Below are 18422 nucleotides of genomic sequence, written 5' to 3' on the forward strand. Positions count from 1 at the left end.
TTAAATCATTCATGGGAATTATTTAATTATTTGTGCGACAATTAATCGTCAATTTAAATGTTGTAATCGTGACAGCCCTGCTCTGAGAGACATAGAGAGTCGCAGCCCCGCCCACAATGAGCGGCCTGGAAGATAATTTCCCCATAGATGTTTCAGAAAGTATTTATTTAAAGACATTTTAGACGTGACGTCGAAATTTAAAAAAAGTCTTCTGAAATAATATATATTCAAAGATTTGTGCCGCATTTTCACAATTTTTCAAAAATAGCAGACCTACAAGCTCAGTGGCGCGCTTTGAGCTTGTAGGTCTGCTATTTTTCAATAGCTAAAGTATAACATAATGCTTAGTTAAAACACCAAAAGGTTGTGTTTATTGTCATGATTTGTCACCATCCGAGTTGGCTTTGTCCGAGGCTTAGGGGTCTTTAATCCATTCTAGACAGGAAACCCCTCTTGGTGTTTCAAGCATTATGTTATACTTTAGCTATTGGAAATTAGCAGATGTACAAGCTCATAGCGCGGCATCGAGTGCCGTGCTATATTCTTTCAGAGCAAACGTTTTTAACTCATATCTTTACTTCTGGGGGGGGGGTCCCTGGAAGTACATATTTTCAGATGGGGGTCGGCCAATTTTTTGGGGGTCTTTGACATGAAATAGTTTGAGAACCACTGACAGAAACATTAGGTTTTTCAGAAAACTGTCAGGATTTAGAAAAATAATAATTGGAAAATCTCTTCCGGGCCACTCACTGGGGGCGGGACTGTGACGCTCTATGGAATGAATACACATGTGCTTGTGTTAAACCACTTAAAGATGGAGTGCCATGATTTTTTCCCACCCTAAAACATGATCATCAGGTCTTATTGTTATATAAGGAGGTATACTTTTTTCTAAATAGTGTACAGTATTTGTTAAAATGTTGTTTTTATGTGGGCACGCCCACCAGTTCATTAAGTATGCCTGGTTTGCCTGATGGGTGGTGATCCACCTGAACTTAAAGGACCACTTCACCACTTTTCAACCTATCTTCATATAATAGGTCCTCACTAATAATCATGATAAAATGTCACAATTTTTTTCTACTCAGTCTGTGTCTCATAGGAGGGCTGTGGACAGTTTAGTTTAGGCAGATTATTTTTTAAACAAGATTTTTTTACAAAAATGTTTAGATTTTCATTATCGTGAGAACGATGGCTTCCATTTTCACATTGCAACATTTCAGGACTAGAAAGCCTGCAGTTTTTATTAGCGTGTATTCCCCATCGATGATGTCACTGGAAGACGGTTTCTTCTAATCATAACCCAAACAGATGCTTCTAATCATAACCCAAACAGATGCTTCTAATCATAACCCAAACAGATGCTTCTAATCATAACCCAAACAGATGCTTCTAATCATAACCCAAACAGATGACAAATGGCTGAGCAAGCAGTTCACAAACTGAAACAGCATCTGTGGCTCCTAAGGATAATTCTGTGGGACTTATCTTTCTTTTTTAATGTTTAATGTGCATATAATCAGATCATAGTCATATTTGTGCATTGTTCCACACAACAATATGTAATAAATGAAGAAAGTGGCATAGTTAGGCTCTCTCATATGGTTGTATATTTCTTTGAAAATCACCCTGCTTGATGTCCGCCGATCCCGACAAACATTCCGTTACGCTACGGTACGTTACGGTTCAGTTCGCCCTGCGTGAGTCCTCGCACCCTCGGGTCCGTTCAGGGCCAAACGGCAACGGATCGTCATTTCAAACAGATTTCACACGTTCTTTAATTGTAGGATATCCGTTAACGTTTACAACATATACCCATCTGACCGTCAGACCGGCCCCCTGTTCGGCTTGTGAGTCAACGATGCATTGAGAAAAATCCATTTCCCTAATAAATATACTTTATAAATTAATGTATAGGCAAAGGTCACCATGATGGTGGTATTCCACTACAATGTCCGAGGAATAAAACAAACATGGTCCACCGAGGCAGGCAGTGGGTCTGACAGTATAGTGGGCTTCCATATAGGAGAAAAAAGTCCCAGACCACCGATTGACCAGTTGTATCCATAGAAAGGTAGATGTCTATCATAGACATTCTGTAGAAAGGTAGACGCCTCCGTCAGCTCTGGGGTGTCTGTATCTCCACAGACATAGACGCCTCCATAGGCCAATCGGAGGCAACGTAAACGTTTGTTTTTCTCATGCCAATAAATCTCCATTGGATTGAATCGATTAGTGCCGGAAAAGACACGCTGTGAACAACTGTCCCTGATGGACAGGCCGGTTGACCAATCCCTGATGGACAGGCCCTGATGGACAGGCCGGTTGACCAGTCATATCGGTAGACTGTCCAGACGTCCCTTCCTCCAAACGGACGGACTCAGAGACTCTGATTAGTTGTAATCCAGAGTAAAGGAAAGCCTCTTATTTACAGAAATGTCCTTGGCGTTGCTCTCATCCCCTCCGTCCTCCTGTAACACAGACACCAAATCACACCGTGTGCACTGTACGATGAATCTGCACACACGGCGTCACGCCTCGTGAGCTTGTAGATCTTCTATTTTCACATAATGTTTGTCCCCCCGTCCCCAGAAGGGTTCATGAAAACTTTAGTTATACTACCCTATATACATTTCGGCCATTTGAAAATAGCCGATCTACAAGCTCACAATGTGTCGACGCATTGTGAGCTCGTAGATCGGCTATTTTCAAAATATTTTTAGACATTTGAAAATTTTGAAATGAGACATTCTGCATAATGAGTACTTTTTCTTTAGACTACTTTTAGTATACATTTTGATGCCAATACTTTTGTACTTTTACTTTAATTCCGAACTTTTATACTTGCAATGGAGTAGTAGTACATTGCTATTGGTAGGCTACTTTTACTATGTAAACTCTTAATTTCAAAATCAGTTGCAAAATAATAATAATTATAATAATATAATTTATTTTTATTTTTTTTTAAATAATTTGGTGACCTCCCGAGGGGTCGCGAAACACGGGTTGAGAACCCCTGACTTAAGTAGTAATTTTTCGACCACTGCATGGGGGGGAGGGGGTGCATATACATTACCGTGGTCCCGACCGGTGGCATCAAGGAGGGTTACCAAAGCTGCTGCTCGTCCGCTGAGATCTTTTTCCGGTCGTTTGGTCCGACGATATAACCGACGTGACAGGGAGGGAGAGGAAGGGGGAAAGGACACACGTTTTAGGTTTCATACGGGGCAGAAATTAGCACGTGCTATAATGATAACGATACTTATTACTATACGCTTTGATGAGTCCGTCAATATATACGGGCGGATGAAACGATGGCCACACACGCTAACACACTGAGACCTCATTCTACTAAACGTCTTCTACTGTAACTTTTAAACGTATAAGTGCGTGCTCAAACTTGTTCATGTCATGGACCACCCCGAAATGAGACGTGTTCGGCCACGGACCCCCATCTGAAAATATGGGGCCCTAAGTCCAGAAGGAAAGATTTGACTTAAAAAATGTTCCCTTTAAAAAATTAAATACATTCAGAGATTGGCACACATTTTCATGACTTTTGTTTTCCAAAAACATAGACCTATATACAAGCTCACAACGCAGCACTCAGTGCCGCGCTATGAGCTTGCTTTTTTTTTTAAAGCCCCCCAAAGTATAAAATAATGGTTTGAAGTGGTTCAAGTCTTCTCCGGTCTCAACGGGCTAACGTTGAGAAACCAGAAGCAGCAGCGTTCGTTCCTCTGTGAGGTGCCTCCGAGTCCCTGCATCGATCGGTCCTCTCGTGGCTCCAGGGCTCCTCCGGGCAGCAGGTGTGGCGGTCGGTGTGGGCAGTCTAAATAATTAAGTACGTTGTTGGAAGGAAGATCGAGGAGGAGGCATGAGGAGTCAAAGTCTAGGGGTCGTCATAACGCTGCCCGCGGGCCACGGGCCACAAGGCCCGGCCCTGCCCGGGCCAGGCCTGGGGACGGACGGATACTTAACTACAGGTTTCACGTTTCCACGTTAAAAGCTAAAGTAATTGGAGTGAGTAATTTGCCAGTTTTTGGGTGCTCGCTCACACCGGCTGGAGAGAGAGAGAGAGCAGAGTGCTGAGGAGACACACACACGCACGCCAGGCTTGTCCCGAAACAAAACAGGCCCTCCTCTGGGGGCCGACCATTAGCAGGTCTTCGTTAATGGGCTAGGGGGAGAGAAATGGAAGGAGTTGGAGCGCTTCGACCTTGACTGAAGGTCTACATCAGTGTTGTTTTCGTCGACTAAAACTAAGACGAAAAATGTTCGTCGGCTACCTTTTTCCACTGAAGAAAACTAAATGAAAACTATGCTATGGTGACTAAAACTAAGACTAAATATACTGAAAATTTCGTCAACAAATAAAAACTAGACTAAAATGTTAGGAAGGGACTAGTGGACAACAGATCCACTTACATGCTGAAAATAGCAGATCTACAAGATCTACAAGCTCACAACGCGTCGCCAGCAAGTGTAAAATAAGTCATTATGACGGCAACAAGGCCGGCCAAAATACATTTTAGTCGACTAAATCACCTGTAGATTTAATCGACTAAAATCTAGACTAACACTAATACATTCCAGGTGACTAAAATGTGACTAAAACTAAGTGAAAACTATTCAAGAGACTATGACTAAAACTAAAATAGAAATTTGCTGCCAAAAACAACACTGATCTACATGGAGTGCAGAGCCGGTAGGGATGGAGCTCGAAAAAAATCTGATAACAAGCTTATTGACTACCTGTTATCAATAAGCTTTGGGCTTATCAAGCCTGTTATGGAGCATGATGTCATGTTTAAACAATCAAGACAATAGGCGATCAAGAAATACATGTAATCGTCCATGCTGCACATGGCAAAAACATGTTGGTCTAAAAGAAACTAAATTACGCTTTTGAAGTGACATATAGTAACCAGTGAACACTCGCCTGGGGCGTTGATATGGAAAGGGCTCTTGATACTACGGTATATAAAAGTCACATAGTAACCAGTGAACACTCGCCTGGGGCGTTGATATGAAAAGGGTATACTTGATACTACGGTATGTATAAAAGTGTACCTTTGTGGTTTTGATCTTGTTCCCGGTGGCACAGCTCCAGCCTTTCAGATCAGGGAGAACTTTACACTCTTCACCGTCGAGGCACGGGTGCATCTGACACCACCACCGCTGTTCCACTATGGAGGCTGGGAGAGGAGAGGAGAGACACAGTGTTACACTATGGAGGAGAGGAGAGGAGAGGAGACTGTGTTACACTATGGAGGAGAGGAGAGGAGACAGTGTTCCACTATGGAGGCTGGGAGAGGAGAGACACAGTGTTACACTGGAGAGGAGAGGAGACAGTGTTACACTGTGGAGGAGAGGAGAGGAGACAGTGTTACACTGTGGAGGAGAGGAGAGGAGACAGTGTTACACTGGAGAGGAGAGGAGAGGAGACACAGTGTTACACTGTGGAGGAGAGGAGAGGAGAGGAGACAGTGTTACACTGTGGAGGAGAGGAGATGAGAGGAGACAGTGTTACACTGGAGAGGAGAGGAGAGGAGACACAGTGTTACACTATGGAGGAGAGGAGATGAGAGGAGGGGAGGGGAGACACAGTGTTACACTGGAGAGGAGAGGAGAGGAGAGGAGACACAGTGTTACACTGTGGAGGAGAGGAGAGGAGGGGAGACACAGTGTTACACTGTGGAGGAAAGGAGAGGAGGGGAGACACAGTGTTACACTGTGGAGGAGAGGAGAGGAGAGGAGACAGTGTTACACTGTGGAGGAGAGGAGAGGAGGGGAGGGGAGACACAGTGTTACACTGTGGAGGAGAGGAGAGGAGAGGAGGAACGTACCATCCACACAGGAGGGGGCAGCGCGGGTGGTGCCCGCCACCTGTCCGGGGAAGCAGGAACACTTGACGGTCTGCGAGCGCTCCTCGATCTTGTTCTTGTTGCAGCAGCGGTGCAGCGCCACCACCTCGCAGGTGCCCGTCATCACATGGTGCACTGAGAGAGGGAAGTCGTTTGATTGATTGATTGATTGAGTGATTGATTGATTCATTCATTCATGATGTGAAATCCTAGCGTTTATCTCTAACTCTTGAACTCTCCACCATAGTAGCCCAGTGTTGGCAAATTTTGTGTTAGTCATTGTCCTTTGGATAAAATGTTTAGTCATGTTTTAGCCATCAGAAATATTTTAGCTTTGATTGAGTTTAATGAATGTAATGCACGAGGTGTGTGTGTGTGTGTGTGTGATATCACACATTTAATGAAATGCTCCATCATCTCAGCACGGTTCCTTTATGTTAACATATATTGGAATTGTTGAGTCAAACCTCAGTAGTGGAGCTTTTGCTTGGCATCCCAAAAAGAAACTACACTTCCCAGAGTGCAACAGAAAAATGGCCGCTGCTCATTAAGATCACCTGGAGACTTTAAAAGGCCATTCAAACAATCAGAAAGCAGAGAGAGAGAGAGAGACACACACAGACTACTGACGCCACAAGTTATTTCAGGAGTTCAGCCCAAAGATTAGTCTCTCGTAGCCAGACAACTATTCCACAATCTCCGAATGCTGCAGTATATAGAGTCTGGGACTACAGCCCCCATGAGCTGAGTAAGGTAGCTGCCATTTCCGTTTACGGAAATATATTTTAAAATATCATTAGAGCTTATTTTTTTTATTTCCTTTTCTGCTAAGCAACAAGCTATTTATGCTGAGATGATTTCTATTTATATTAGGATAAACGTGCGCGACTGTAAAGACGAAACGGAAGTGGCGAGGAGGCTCCATTTCCGCTTTATTGCTTACGCATTACGGCTCGTTGGCCCAGACTGTATGATGAAGCATTTATATTTTACTCATAACAGCACGTCCGTTGGCCCAGACTGTATGATGAAGCATTTATATTTTACTCATAACAGCACGTCCGTTGGCCCAGACTGTATGATGAAGCATTTATATTTTACTCATAACAGCACGTCCGTTGGCCCAGACTGTATGATGAAGCATTTATATTTTACTCATAACAGCACGTCCGTTGGCCCAGACTGTATGATGATGCATTTATATTTTACTCATAACAGCACGTCCGTTGGCCCAGACTGTATGATGAAGCATTTATATTTTACTCATAACAGCACGTCCGTTGGCCCAGACTGTATGATAAAGCATTTATATTTTACTCATAACAGCACGTCCGTTGGCCCAGACTGTATGATGATGCGTTTATATTTTACTCATAACAGCACGTCCGTTGGCCCAGACTGTATGATGATGCGTTTATATTTTACTCATAACAGCACGTCCGTTGGCCCAGACTGTATGATGAAGCATTTATATTTTACTCATAACAGCACGTCCGTTGGCCCAGACTGTATGATGATGCGTTTATATTTTACTCATAACAGCACGTCCGTTGGCCCAGACTGTATGATGAAGCATTTATATTTTACTCATAACAGCACGTCCGTTGGCCCAGACTGTATGATGAAGCATTTATATTTTACTCATAACAGCACGTCCGTTGGCCCAGACTGTATGATGATGCGTTTATATTTTACTCATAACAGCACGTCCGTTGGCCCAGACTGTATGATGATGCGTTTGGAAATCGCGAGACTACCCAAAGATGCCAATGGTTTACAACTGTCAAGTTCATTTCCTGTTCAACTCCAAAGGACTAGAGTCGGACAACTCAAGATTTCCAACTATCCAACTTTTGTTATTTGGCATTGTTGTTATTGTTAACCTTCTGTTGTCTGTCTTCAAAGGTTTACAACCTATACATTATTTATGAACCAACTAATCAACAAAATGATTTATGAACCAACTAATCAACAAAATAATGAAGCCAACAGCTCAAAAGCAACAAAGTTGGAAAATAAAAAGTTGGATAGTTGGAAATCTTGAGTTGTATCTCTATTCTTTTAATAATAATAATAATAATAATGAGTTGTATCTCTATTATTTTGGAGTTGTGCAGGAAATGAACTTGACAGGAATGAAGCTGAACTTTGAACAACGTTAATGTAGTCACTGTACGTCAAGTCATATACAGTTCTTTCTTTAAGTCATACCTGCCTTGTTCAAATGTGATATATTCATAGTCATGGACTGGCAATTGTACACGGCATAACCTTTGAAGATCACAACACAAAGAATGTAGTTATTGTTACAAAAAAAGGAGCTGGGACGGACGGACGGACGGGGGACACAGATGGAATTTATATTCATTCATATATCCAAATGCGTAGCGCGCCGTCTACAGTATATTTACCGGTATTTGTACTTTACTGGAGTATTTCCAATTTTCCAATACTTTTACTTCTACTTCTACACTATCTTGTATATCTTTCTGATGAATTGAACAAGGTGGACCCTATTGTAAACAAGTGTAATGCTTTATGGTGTCGTCCACAGTTAACGTTTTTTTTTTTTTTTTCAGTTGTGCTTGAAATGTGCTGTAATTCTGCAAACTGTTAATACATACTTCAATCAATCAATCAAAAATCTGATCCAAATATTGTTCTTTTACTTGACAACTTACAACTACTTACTATTATTTATTATTATATATTTTTTTACATGTTACTTTGGTTACGAGTATTATTACAAAACATACTTTAATCGAAGTCTGTTTTAGCTAGACCTCACTGACCACTTCATGGACGTGCAGAGTGTGTTCGAGAGGGCACTCTACAAGCTCACAATAGCAGATCTACAAGCTCACAACACGTCGCGCTGCGTCGGGTATTTCTTGTTTGACTTTATATATTATTGATGATTGATTGTTGGCTCCAGTGTAGGGAGCAACTACCAACGGTGGGTTTGTGCACAGGGAACACTAGGCCAACATTGGTTTTGTTTAAAGTGGGAAACGGAAAAGTACTCTAATTATGATGTTTAGACATTTAAAAAAGTATTTATTTAAAGACCTTTTAAGCCTCGTACAAAGCCAAGCTCGAGTTGTGACAAATCATGACAACAAACACAATATTTTGGATCAAACAAATATTTACAAAGAAGAAAAACAAGAAAAAAAGTGTTTATGCCGTTTTCTTCTTCTCTCTAATTATTTGCTCGGCCCGAGAAATTGTGTTTGTTGTCATGATTTGTCACAACTCCAGTTGGCTTTGTACGAGCCTTAAAGGTCTTTAAATAAATACTTTTTGAAATGTCTATGAGGAAAATGAACGGGGAATCATTCCCTGGGCCCAGGTAGGGGCCCAGGGAAGAGTACAATTCATGTACACATAATGTGTACATGAATTGTAATGTCTGGACATCTGGAAATTAACTGGTATACATTGTGGAAACAACAGAGAAGTGGTCCGCACACAGGCTTTGCTCCAACAGCAACGGCCTTCATCAGGTGAAATTGTGGAAACAATTCAGGTTTGGTATGGTCCAATAGGGGGGGCTATATAGCCTATATACCAAACATAAATTGATCACTTCTCCACTAACTTTAATCAAAGTTTTAGTCGACGACTTGAAAGCACGCAAAGCAAGCACGTCATCGCAGTCGTCAGTTTGACATTCAACACATCGTGACCGTTTCCTTTTTCTTTTCTTCTTTTTTACAGAGTTGTTTCGGGGCATCTGGTTAGGATGTCTCTCGAGCGTCTCCTTATAGGGAGGTCCTCGAGGCACGTCCCACTGGGAGGAGACCCCCGGGGCAGACCGAGGATGAGATGGAGGGATTACATCGACTCACTGGCCTTGGAACGTCTCGGGATCCCCCCAGGAGGAAGTCACTATTAATGTTGCTCTGGAGGAGTGGGGATGTCTGGAGCTGTCTGGTGGAGCCGTTGCCCCCGCGACCTGACTACGGATAAGCGGTTGGAAGACGGTCACAAGAAAAGGTAATTAATATTCTCTCCTGTATTCACACTGCGATGAAACGTTTAGAATTGGTCGGTGTAAATGCTGTGAACACATTTTCACCTCAAATCATATGATTTGTCATCCTTGGTATATAGCAGCGTTTTCCTCCTGGCTTACAATGAGCCTTTGGGGGTGACTGTGACTATAGTGAGCCTGCCACGGGGTAATCTAGGTGCTGGATATTGCTCTTGTCTTCATGGCTTTATGTATGTAAATTGTCTTGTTCTTTGTGTTATGTCAAATGTGTGTGTATGTGTTCTGCATACTTCGCAAGACAAATTGCAGTGTGAAGTACTATATGATATGATATGATATCAGTTGTATTTCAACAGCAAGGCAATTCAGTGTGCTTTGCACAGAACGCATCACACTTCTGAAATCATAAAATGACATTAGGGTGCATAAAACAAAAGTATAGAGTGTACTATTGGGCATAGCAGTGGTGACGATTTTCTGGTTGCATCGATCCAGACACGGAATCAAATGTTTTATTTATGGTCATGATTCACCATGCAGGATCCTCGGATTGATTGAAATTGAAATATATTTTTTGGTAAATCTCTATCAGAAGAACGAATGGGGTCCACCGGAGAGCTCCCAGACTTCTCTCTCACATTACAGGCATGCAAAAGTGTAGCTTTTCGGCGAAAATCGCCGTTTTTATCCCAAATATAGGACCTGTGTGATTCATGCAAATCCGTTAAAAAAATGTTTGGGGGGGGGTGAGGGGGTCTGTGGGTGGGGGTGGGGGTGGAGCCCGAGCCCGCTGCCCGGAGAATTATCTGACGAGACTGACGGACTAGTCTCGTGAGTCGATCACTAATGATTCTGAACGATATTTCTGCTTGCATCTGGGCGGCATGATGTGCGCCGCCGCTGGTCGCTCCGCTTGTGTGGACTCGGGACTCGGCGGGAGTTGGGACAGACTGTGTGACTCGCCAGTCAGTCCCATAGTTAAGTTGCTACTAGTTAGCATTAGCAACGTTAGCACCTTACGTTATACTGTCTGTGGTGTGGACACGCCGGCATCAGTTTCTCTCGCTGTGTGTGTGTGTGTGTGTGTGTGTGTGTGTGTGCGTGCGTGCGAGTGTGAGTAAATAAATAAAACTCTTGATACATAGAACTTGTAGTACTACACCCCCCCCCCCCCAGGGCTTATACTAAATGGATATATTAAAAAAGAAAACATGCAGCTACTGTTGAATAAGGAGAGGATGTTACTCTACATGTCTTAAATTGACTAAGGCTAAAATATTGAAGTAAACATTTTATTTGTATTATAATTTATTATTTTGCCAGTGAATATAATTTGATGTGATGATGATGTGAAGAGTGTAACTGTAAGGGATTTTGAGATGGGAGTGCGAGTGCTGGACCTGTTTTTTTTTTTAATCACACCCGTGTGAAGTGAGCGGCACTCTTATAATCATACATCATCCATTCATTGTCATTTTTGTGACAATGAATGTGTAGGATTGTGTAGGACAAAAAGCCGAGATATGACAATTTTCTCCATTCATTCACTCAACCACACTATAGACAGCTACAGTATGTGTGTGTGGCTGTGTCCCTGGCTGTGTCATTGGGTCTGTTCCTGGCTGTGTCCCTGGCTGTGTCCCTGTGGCATTGGGTCTGTCCCTGGCTGTGTCCCTGTGTCATTGGGTCTGTCCCTGGCTGTGTCCCTGTGTCATTGGGTCTGTCCCTGTGTCATTGGGTCTGTCCCTGGCTGTGTCCCTGTGTCATTGGGTCTGTCCCTGGCTGTGTCCCTGTGTCATTGGGTCTGTCCCTGGCTGTGTCCCTGTGTCATTGGGTCTGTCCCTGGCTGTGTCCCTGTGGCATTGGGTCTGTCCCTGGCTGTGTCCCTGTGGCATTGGGTCTGTCCCTGGCTGTGTCCCTGTGGCATTGGGTCTCTCCCTGGCTGTGTCCCTGTGTCCCTGGCTGTGTCCGAGCACGAACATAGCGTTATAGCATTTGTTCATCACCAAGTGTCACTGTTGCACAGCCTAACACAGACACACAGGCCGGGGAGGAGGGCTAGTACAGTACAGGAAGTAATTCATTTGAACATCTTTCTACATACTGAGAGTAATAGATTTGTGCTGATGACTCTTAAGTGCAGTATATACTGTCCCCCACGACCCCCCCCCCAAAAAAGTGGGTTTAGTACTGATAAACGCTCAAAAGATTTGCGCCGCGGCACAGCGTCGGCCCCGCACACTGTCACCTTTTTCACCTTGGGCCTGTTTGCATGCCTGACATTAGTGACTTCCTCCTGGGGGGATCCCGAGACGTTCCAAGGCCAGTGAGTCGATGTGTTTCCTCCAACTGCGCCTTGGTCTGGCCCGGGGTCTCCTCCCAGTGGGACGTGGTCCTTGGTCTGCCCCGGGGTCTGCCCCGGGGTCTCCTCCCAGTGGGACGTGGTCCTTGGTCTTCCCCGGGGTCTCCTCCCAGTGGGACGTGATCCTTGGTCTGCCCCGGGGTCTCCTCCCAGTGGGACGTGGTCCTTGGTCTGCCCCGAGGTCTCCTCCCGTGCATCGAGGACCTCCCTAGGGAGACGCCCGAGAGGCATCCTAACCAGAGGCCCCGAACCACCTAAGCTGGCGGTTCTACTCCGAGTCTCTCTCGTGTGACTGAACTTCTCACCCTATCTCTAATGGAAATGCCAGCCACCCGTCGAAGAAAATAAATTTCGGGCCGCTTGTATTCTTTCAGTCATGACCCCACACTTCATGACCATAATATAGGTGAGAGTAGGAACGAAGATTGCGCGGTAGACAGAGAGCTTTGCCTTCTGGCCCAACTCTCTTTTCGTCACAACAGTGCGGTACAGTGACTGCAATACCGCCCCATACAATAATGAATACTGTATATGTATGTATGTATAATGTGAAATACAGCAAGAAGTAGGGAATGTATACCCCGTCTGAAGCCGCTGCATGGACACATGCTGTGACACATGCCTGCAGTGGCATTAACTGAACGGGGACGACGTGCCTCTTTTCTCACAACACGGGAAATCAAATGAGGCACGACGCGGCGACGCCCACGCAGTCGTCAAAGAGAAGGAAAAGCGAGCTTTTGATGATTTAAAATAAGAACGCGGCTGCCTTTTCTTCCCACGGATGTAAATCAGTTATAGAAGTGATGTGGGCTGATCTGCAAATCAATTTCCCCACTTTTCCCAAAGGCGTACAGTACAGTACAGTACAGTACAGTGCAGTACTCTCTTTGCCAGTGTTTTCTGGAAAAATATTTAGATTCTCTCAATCGTCGATGTGTGTTCCGCAGGGTTTCATTTCATTTCCCTGAATGATAACGTTTTTTTTTTTTTTACGGCAACAGAAATAAGACCCGGGGGAAATTAGGGCTATACTGAATGAATGAATGTGTGTGTGAGATTATTCTGATCATCCAGCCCAGGCTGCCCAAAACGTCGAGCCGAGGATCGCTGCCAATCAAAAGGCGTGCACACGTCAAAGCCCCCCCCCCCCCATATCCCTGGCGTGTAATTGGTGGACGACACGCGGACAGCTGTGTTTTCTCATGTCTCTCAGATATGTCCGTCCTGTTCCTCATGTGCGCCCGCGAGACCAACCCATGTACACTACCAATTACCTGAGGCAGGCACGCACGCATGAACGCACACACACACACACACACACACACACGCTCTTGTAATGTTGCTGAGTTGCCATAATAGATCTCCCCCGGCCCTGACAACACTCGTAATGAGACGCGTGGAGCGGCGCTTTGACTTCTTTATATTTGCCTCAAAATAGCCGCTTCAAACCAATCCCACATACTGTACAGTACTGTACATGTGTAGGCCTAACTGTAACTCTGTGAACGTGATCCCGTGGAGCAGAATGTGTGTCATCCATCCATCCATCCATCTTCAACCGCTTATCCGTAGTCGGGTCGTGGGGGCAACAGCTCCCAGACTTCCCTCTCCTCCAGAGCAACATTAGTGACTTCCTCCTGGGGGGATCCCGAGGCGTTCCAAGGCCAGTGAGTCGATGTAATCCCTCCATCTCATCCTCGGTCTGCCCCGGGGTCTCCTCCCAGTGGGACGTGCCTCGAGGACCTCCCTATAGGGAGACATACTAACCAGATGGTGTAATGATGGTGTAGGGGCGGTGTAAGGGTGGTGCTCACCTCTGCCTTGCGTCGGTACGGACATCTCCCAGAGAGTGAGCAGACACACCATCAGAAGTAGAGCCCCTGTGCTTCTGTTCTGTGTGAATGGTTCTCTCATCCTGCGTCAGGGGAACAAACACAAAGACCTCCACAGTCAGACAATAACAACGCAGTGTTGTTTTTGGCGGCACATTTCTATTTTAGTTTTACAGTTGATTTAGTCGACTAAAATGTATTTTGGTCGGGGCCCCTTTGACTTGGTCTTAACCTGGACTGGCTTTAGGTGGGCTCGACTACAACGCTCCTCCACCTTTGTGCTGGGCGCTTACTATTGAAGTGTGGCACATGCAGCCAGGGCGTGTGCGCTCACACACACACACACACACACACACTACACAAAACCATCTGGCACAGCGGCCTGTTATCCTCTTGACAGGAAATGGTCTCGATTTCAAACGAGATGCTACGGCGCGCTCGCTACAGTGTAATTACTGGCAGGGGTGAAGGTATCGGATACCATAAGCAGACCCTGTTACACGCTTCATTTACGCCTCGTCCCACGACTCCCACCGCCCGCCTCCCTCCCTCCGTCCCACCCTTAGAGTATATATATGAATAGAGATGACACCCGAGTTCTCCTCCCATCCACTTGCATTATAAGTTGCTCAAAAGCGCATGAGGGCGATTTCACTCCTCCTTCCGGGTATAGGAACAGCGAGCATTCTGGGATGGATTGGCCCCACAAACGCATGAACGCGCTGCCGTTGAACGCGCACGAGCGTGCTGCCGTCGTGAACGTGCACAATGATAGTCAACGGACCAGCGCGTTCATGTGTTTGGGGCCATGAGGCTGCAATACCTTCATTCGGCCACTATGTCCATTTCGCCTCAGGGTTTCCACCGCCCGCCTCCCTCCGTCCCACCGCCCGCCTCCCTCCGTCCCACCGCCCGCCTCCCTCCGTCCCACCGCCCCCCCCTCCTTCCTATCCGACTCGCTCATTGACGTATAGATTGGGTCGTCCTCACAGAGGGGATGATCTCCCTTATGGCATTATGGGTTTAATTTAGGAAAACCACACTTGACCTTTAGCAAGGGTGTCAAATCATGGGCATGATAATAATACGCATGTATATTGACATTATTGGGGGGGGGGGGGGGGGGGGGGGGGGGTGTTGTAATTGAAGGAACCGTGATGCTGTTTTGCAGTTGCAAAGCTAACCCGTGCAGAACTCTTAAGATCCTCTGACACCATGTGGCATCTTAAAGCTTCAAGGCCCATGTATTCATTGGGCATTTGAGCCACGGAACCACCATCTGATGACATTTAGCCTCTCAGACCCATTTGAGCCACGGAACCACCATCTGATGACATTTAGCCTCTCAGACCCATTTGAGCCACGGAACCACCATCTGATGACATTTAGCCTCTCAGACCCATTTGAGCCACGGAACCACCATCTGATGACATTTAGCCTCTCAGACCCATTTGAGCCACGGAACCACCATCTGATGACATTTAGCCTCTCAGACCCATTTGAGCCACGGAACCACCATCTGATGACATTTAGCCTCTCAGACCCATTTGAGCCACGGAACCACCATCTGATGACATTTAGCCTCTCAGACCCATTTGAGCCACGGAACCACCATCTGATGACATTTAGCCTCAGACCCATTTGAGCCACAGAACCACCATCTGATGACATTTAGCCTCTCAGACCCATTTGAGCCACGGAACCACCATCTGATGACATTTAGCATCTCAGACCCATTTGAGCCACGGAACCACCATCTGATGACATTTAGCCTCTCAGACCCATTTGAGCTTGAGCAAGATTCTGTCCCCATTTCCATGTTGTATTGATGTTGGTACCATTAGAGGAGAGATAACATCAAAATAACAATTCTCCATTCCATTAGGAGAGATAACATCAAAATAACAATTCTACATTCTCATCCCATCTAGGAATGCAAAAAACGCAAGCAGCATATAAACAAGTGTCTGACTATAAATTCACATAACCTGTGTGTGTGTGTGTGTGTGTGCGCTCTCGCAGGGAGAACTCACAAAGTGATTTTACATAAAAATAGAAACACAGCAGAAACATTCAAATAAAAAATAACAAGAACACAATCTGTGCAATTGATGTTTAATTAACCCATTTCACACCTGGAGGGGGAAATCAAAGGCATTCCACACACGTTGCTGGTTTAAAGGGATAGTCGTATGAAATACTTTCCATTAACATGGGGTTATTTAATCTATTAAATCAGAGGTTATTTAGCGCCCGGCGATTTATAGCAGTGGAGCACATTGAGTTGATATCAATAACCTCCGTCTTTTTGATCAATCTCCGTCTGGAGAACTGAGCGTTACTAATTGAAAACTTCGTCCTGTGCGCTCTGGGGGTGTTAATCGACTGCCCGAGTCCCGTGGTGGGAGTTCTGCTCTGGTCAACTTTGACCCCTCTATCACATGGAACTATTTTTTTGGGCGTAGTGATATGGACACAAAAAACATAGACTGTGCCCCAGACTGTAGCAGACGGAAGCATTTGGAAATTGCGAGAGGCAACAGTCTGGTAACATGAGACTTATATGTCAGTAGTAAAGCCAGACATGGACTATTCTGTCAGTCAGGACAGAGTGATTGACTCGTCTGATGTGCGGTGGGTGACGGCTGTCAATCAGGACAGAGTGATTGACTCGTCTGACGTGCGGTCGCGGTACGTATGCGTACTTTCACACTTTGAGTCTGAAGTCACTCTGAACAATGCCAACAACTGTTAGTTAGTTTCTGTGAGAGTGAGGTCTAGCCAACACCAACCCGGGATTCCTGGGTCGCTGCCCTCCACACTCTCCTATCTAACATCATGAGGGTCTAGAGCTCTACGGTGTTGTTAGCTAAGCTGTCGCGTCGCAATGCGTCTACATGGTTGACTCCCATAGAGTCAACTTGCCTCTAGTTCTGGGTGTCTGACGCAGTGCCCTGCCAGCCTCTAGTTCTGGGTGCCTGACGCAGTGCCCAGCCAGCCTCTAGTTCTGGGTGCCTGACGCAGTGCCCTGCCAGCCTCGTTCTGGGTGTCTGACGCAGTGCCAGCCTCTAGTTCTGGGTGTCTGACGCAGTGCCAGCCTCTAGTTCTGGGTGCCTGACGCAGTGCCCTGCCAGCCTCTAGTTCTGGGTGCCTGACGCAGTGCCCTGCCAGCCTCTAGTTCTGGGTGCCTGACGCAGTGCCAGCCTCTAGTTCTGGGTGCCTGACGCAGTGCCCTGCCAGCCTCTAGTTCTGGGTGCCTGACACAGTGCCAGCCTCTAGTTCTGAGTGTCTGACGCAGTGCCAGCCTCTAGTTATGGGTGCCTGACGCAGTGCCAGCCTCTAGTTCTGAGTGTCTGACGCAGTGCCCTGCCAGCCTCTAGTTCTGGTTGCCTGACACAGTGCCCTGCCAGCCTCTAGTTCTGGTTGCCTGACACAGTGCCCTGCCAGCCTCTAGTTCTGGGTGCCTGACGCAGTGCCCTGCCAGCCTCTAGTTCTGGGTGTCTGACGCAGTGCCCTGCCAGCCTCTAGTTCTGGGTGTCTGTTTATGTTTATTTATTTGATATGGACATAACAATTGCATTGCTCATTGCACAGTTGTACAGATTGTAGATGTATATCGTTTACAGATCCTTACAGATCTTCCTCCTAGTATAATCATTAATCATAGTACCTGTCCTGAGTGTCTCTCTTCTCCTTTTGCAAACGGATCACGTTGCGTTGCCAGTACTGTATATGACTGCACTTTGAAACCCTTTCAAAATGCAAATTAAAACTTTTATTTGAGAATAATAGATTCCCCCCCCCCCCCCCCCCCCCCTCATAGACGTGTGCTGTGCTCAGATTTGTCTGGGGTATTGGGCTTGTTTTGTTGTCCCTTTTGTTATGAGTTGGCAGTGTTTTCCAGCGTACCGTGCGAGCCTTGGTGTATATCATTGGATTTTCCATCGATAAATACAAAGTGAATTTGTTCGAAATTGAATGAAGCAAGAAATCCACTTTCCTTTCCTATTGCTCTGAACTCCGATCCCTGACGCTCCCTCTCGCCTATATAGGCCAGTAAGATCTGATCCCAGACCAGATTCTACTAAATGTCTTCTAAATCATGACAGATTTCTGAAAAACCCTGTGTTTGTTTCTGCTCAAACTATGTGGACTCCAGAAATGATGCGTGTTTGGCCCAAAATATGTTGTCCCAGGGAGGACCCCCCCCCCCAAAAGTAGTTATTGCTATTAAAGGCGAAACAGACTTATTGATCTGTGTGAAACACATTGAACAGTGATCACCTTCATGGCCAACAGAAACACACACACTGGTTATGGAACAATTATTCCTAAAACATTTTTTTTTTTTTTTTTTTTTT

At 45.5% G+C, this 18422-nt stretch overlaps 1 protein-coding gene across 1 annotated transcript in view; it reads right to left on the reverse strand.

The window, feature by feature from the left end:
• Nucleotides 1-2393: 2393 nt before the first annotated feature.
• LOC308310984 (chemokine-like protein TAFA-2) overlaps nt 2394-18422 on the reverse strand; it is a gene marked incomplete at its 3' end in the record, with an annotated part of 33226 nt that continues 17197 nt past the window's right edge. Inside the window, exons 2-5 of the mRNA XM_080757477.1 lie at nt 14044-14144; nt 5850-6002; nt 5074-5198; nt 2394-2471 (exon numbers count right to left, since the gene is read on the reverse strand). Of these exons, the coding sequence (XP_080613603.1) occupies nt 2394-2471; nt 5074-5198; nt 5850-6002; nt 14044-14143 (456 nt within the window). The 5' untranslated portion in view covers nt 14144. The remainder of the gene's footprint in view (nt 2472-5073; nt 5199-5849; nt 6003-14043; nt 14145-18422) is intronic.

Source organism: Protomyctophum bolini (genome assembly GCF_963924005.1).
Source record: "Protomyctophum bolini genome assembly, chromosome: 23".
NCBI classification, from domain to species: domain Eukaryota; kingdom Metazoa; phylum Chordata; class Actinopteri; order Myctophiformes; family Myctophidae; genus Protomyctophum; species Protomyctophum bolini.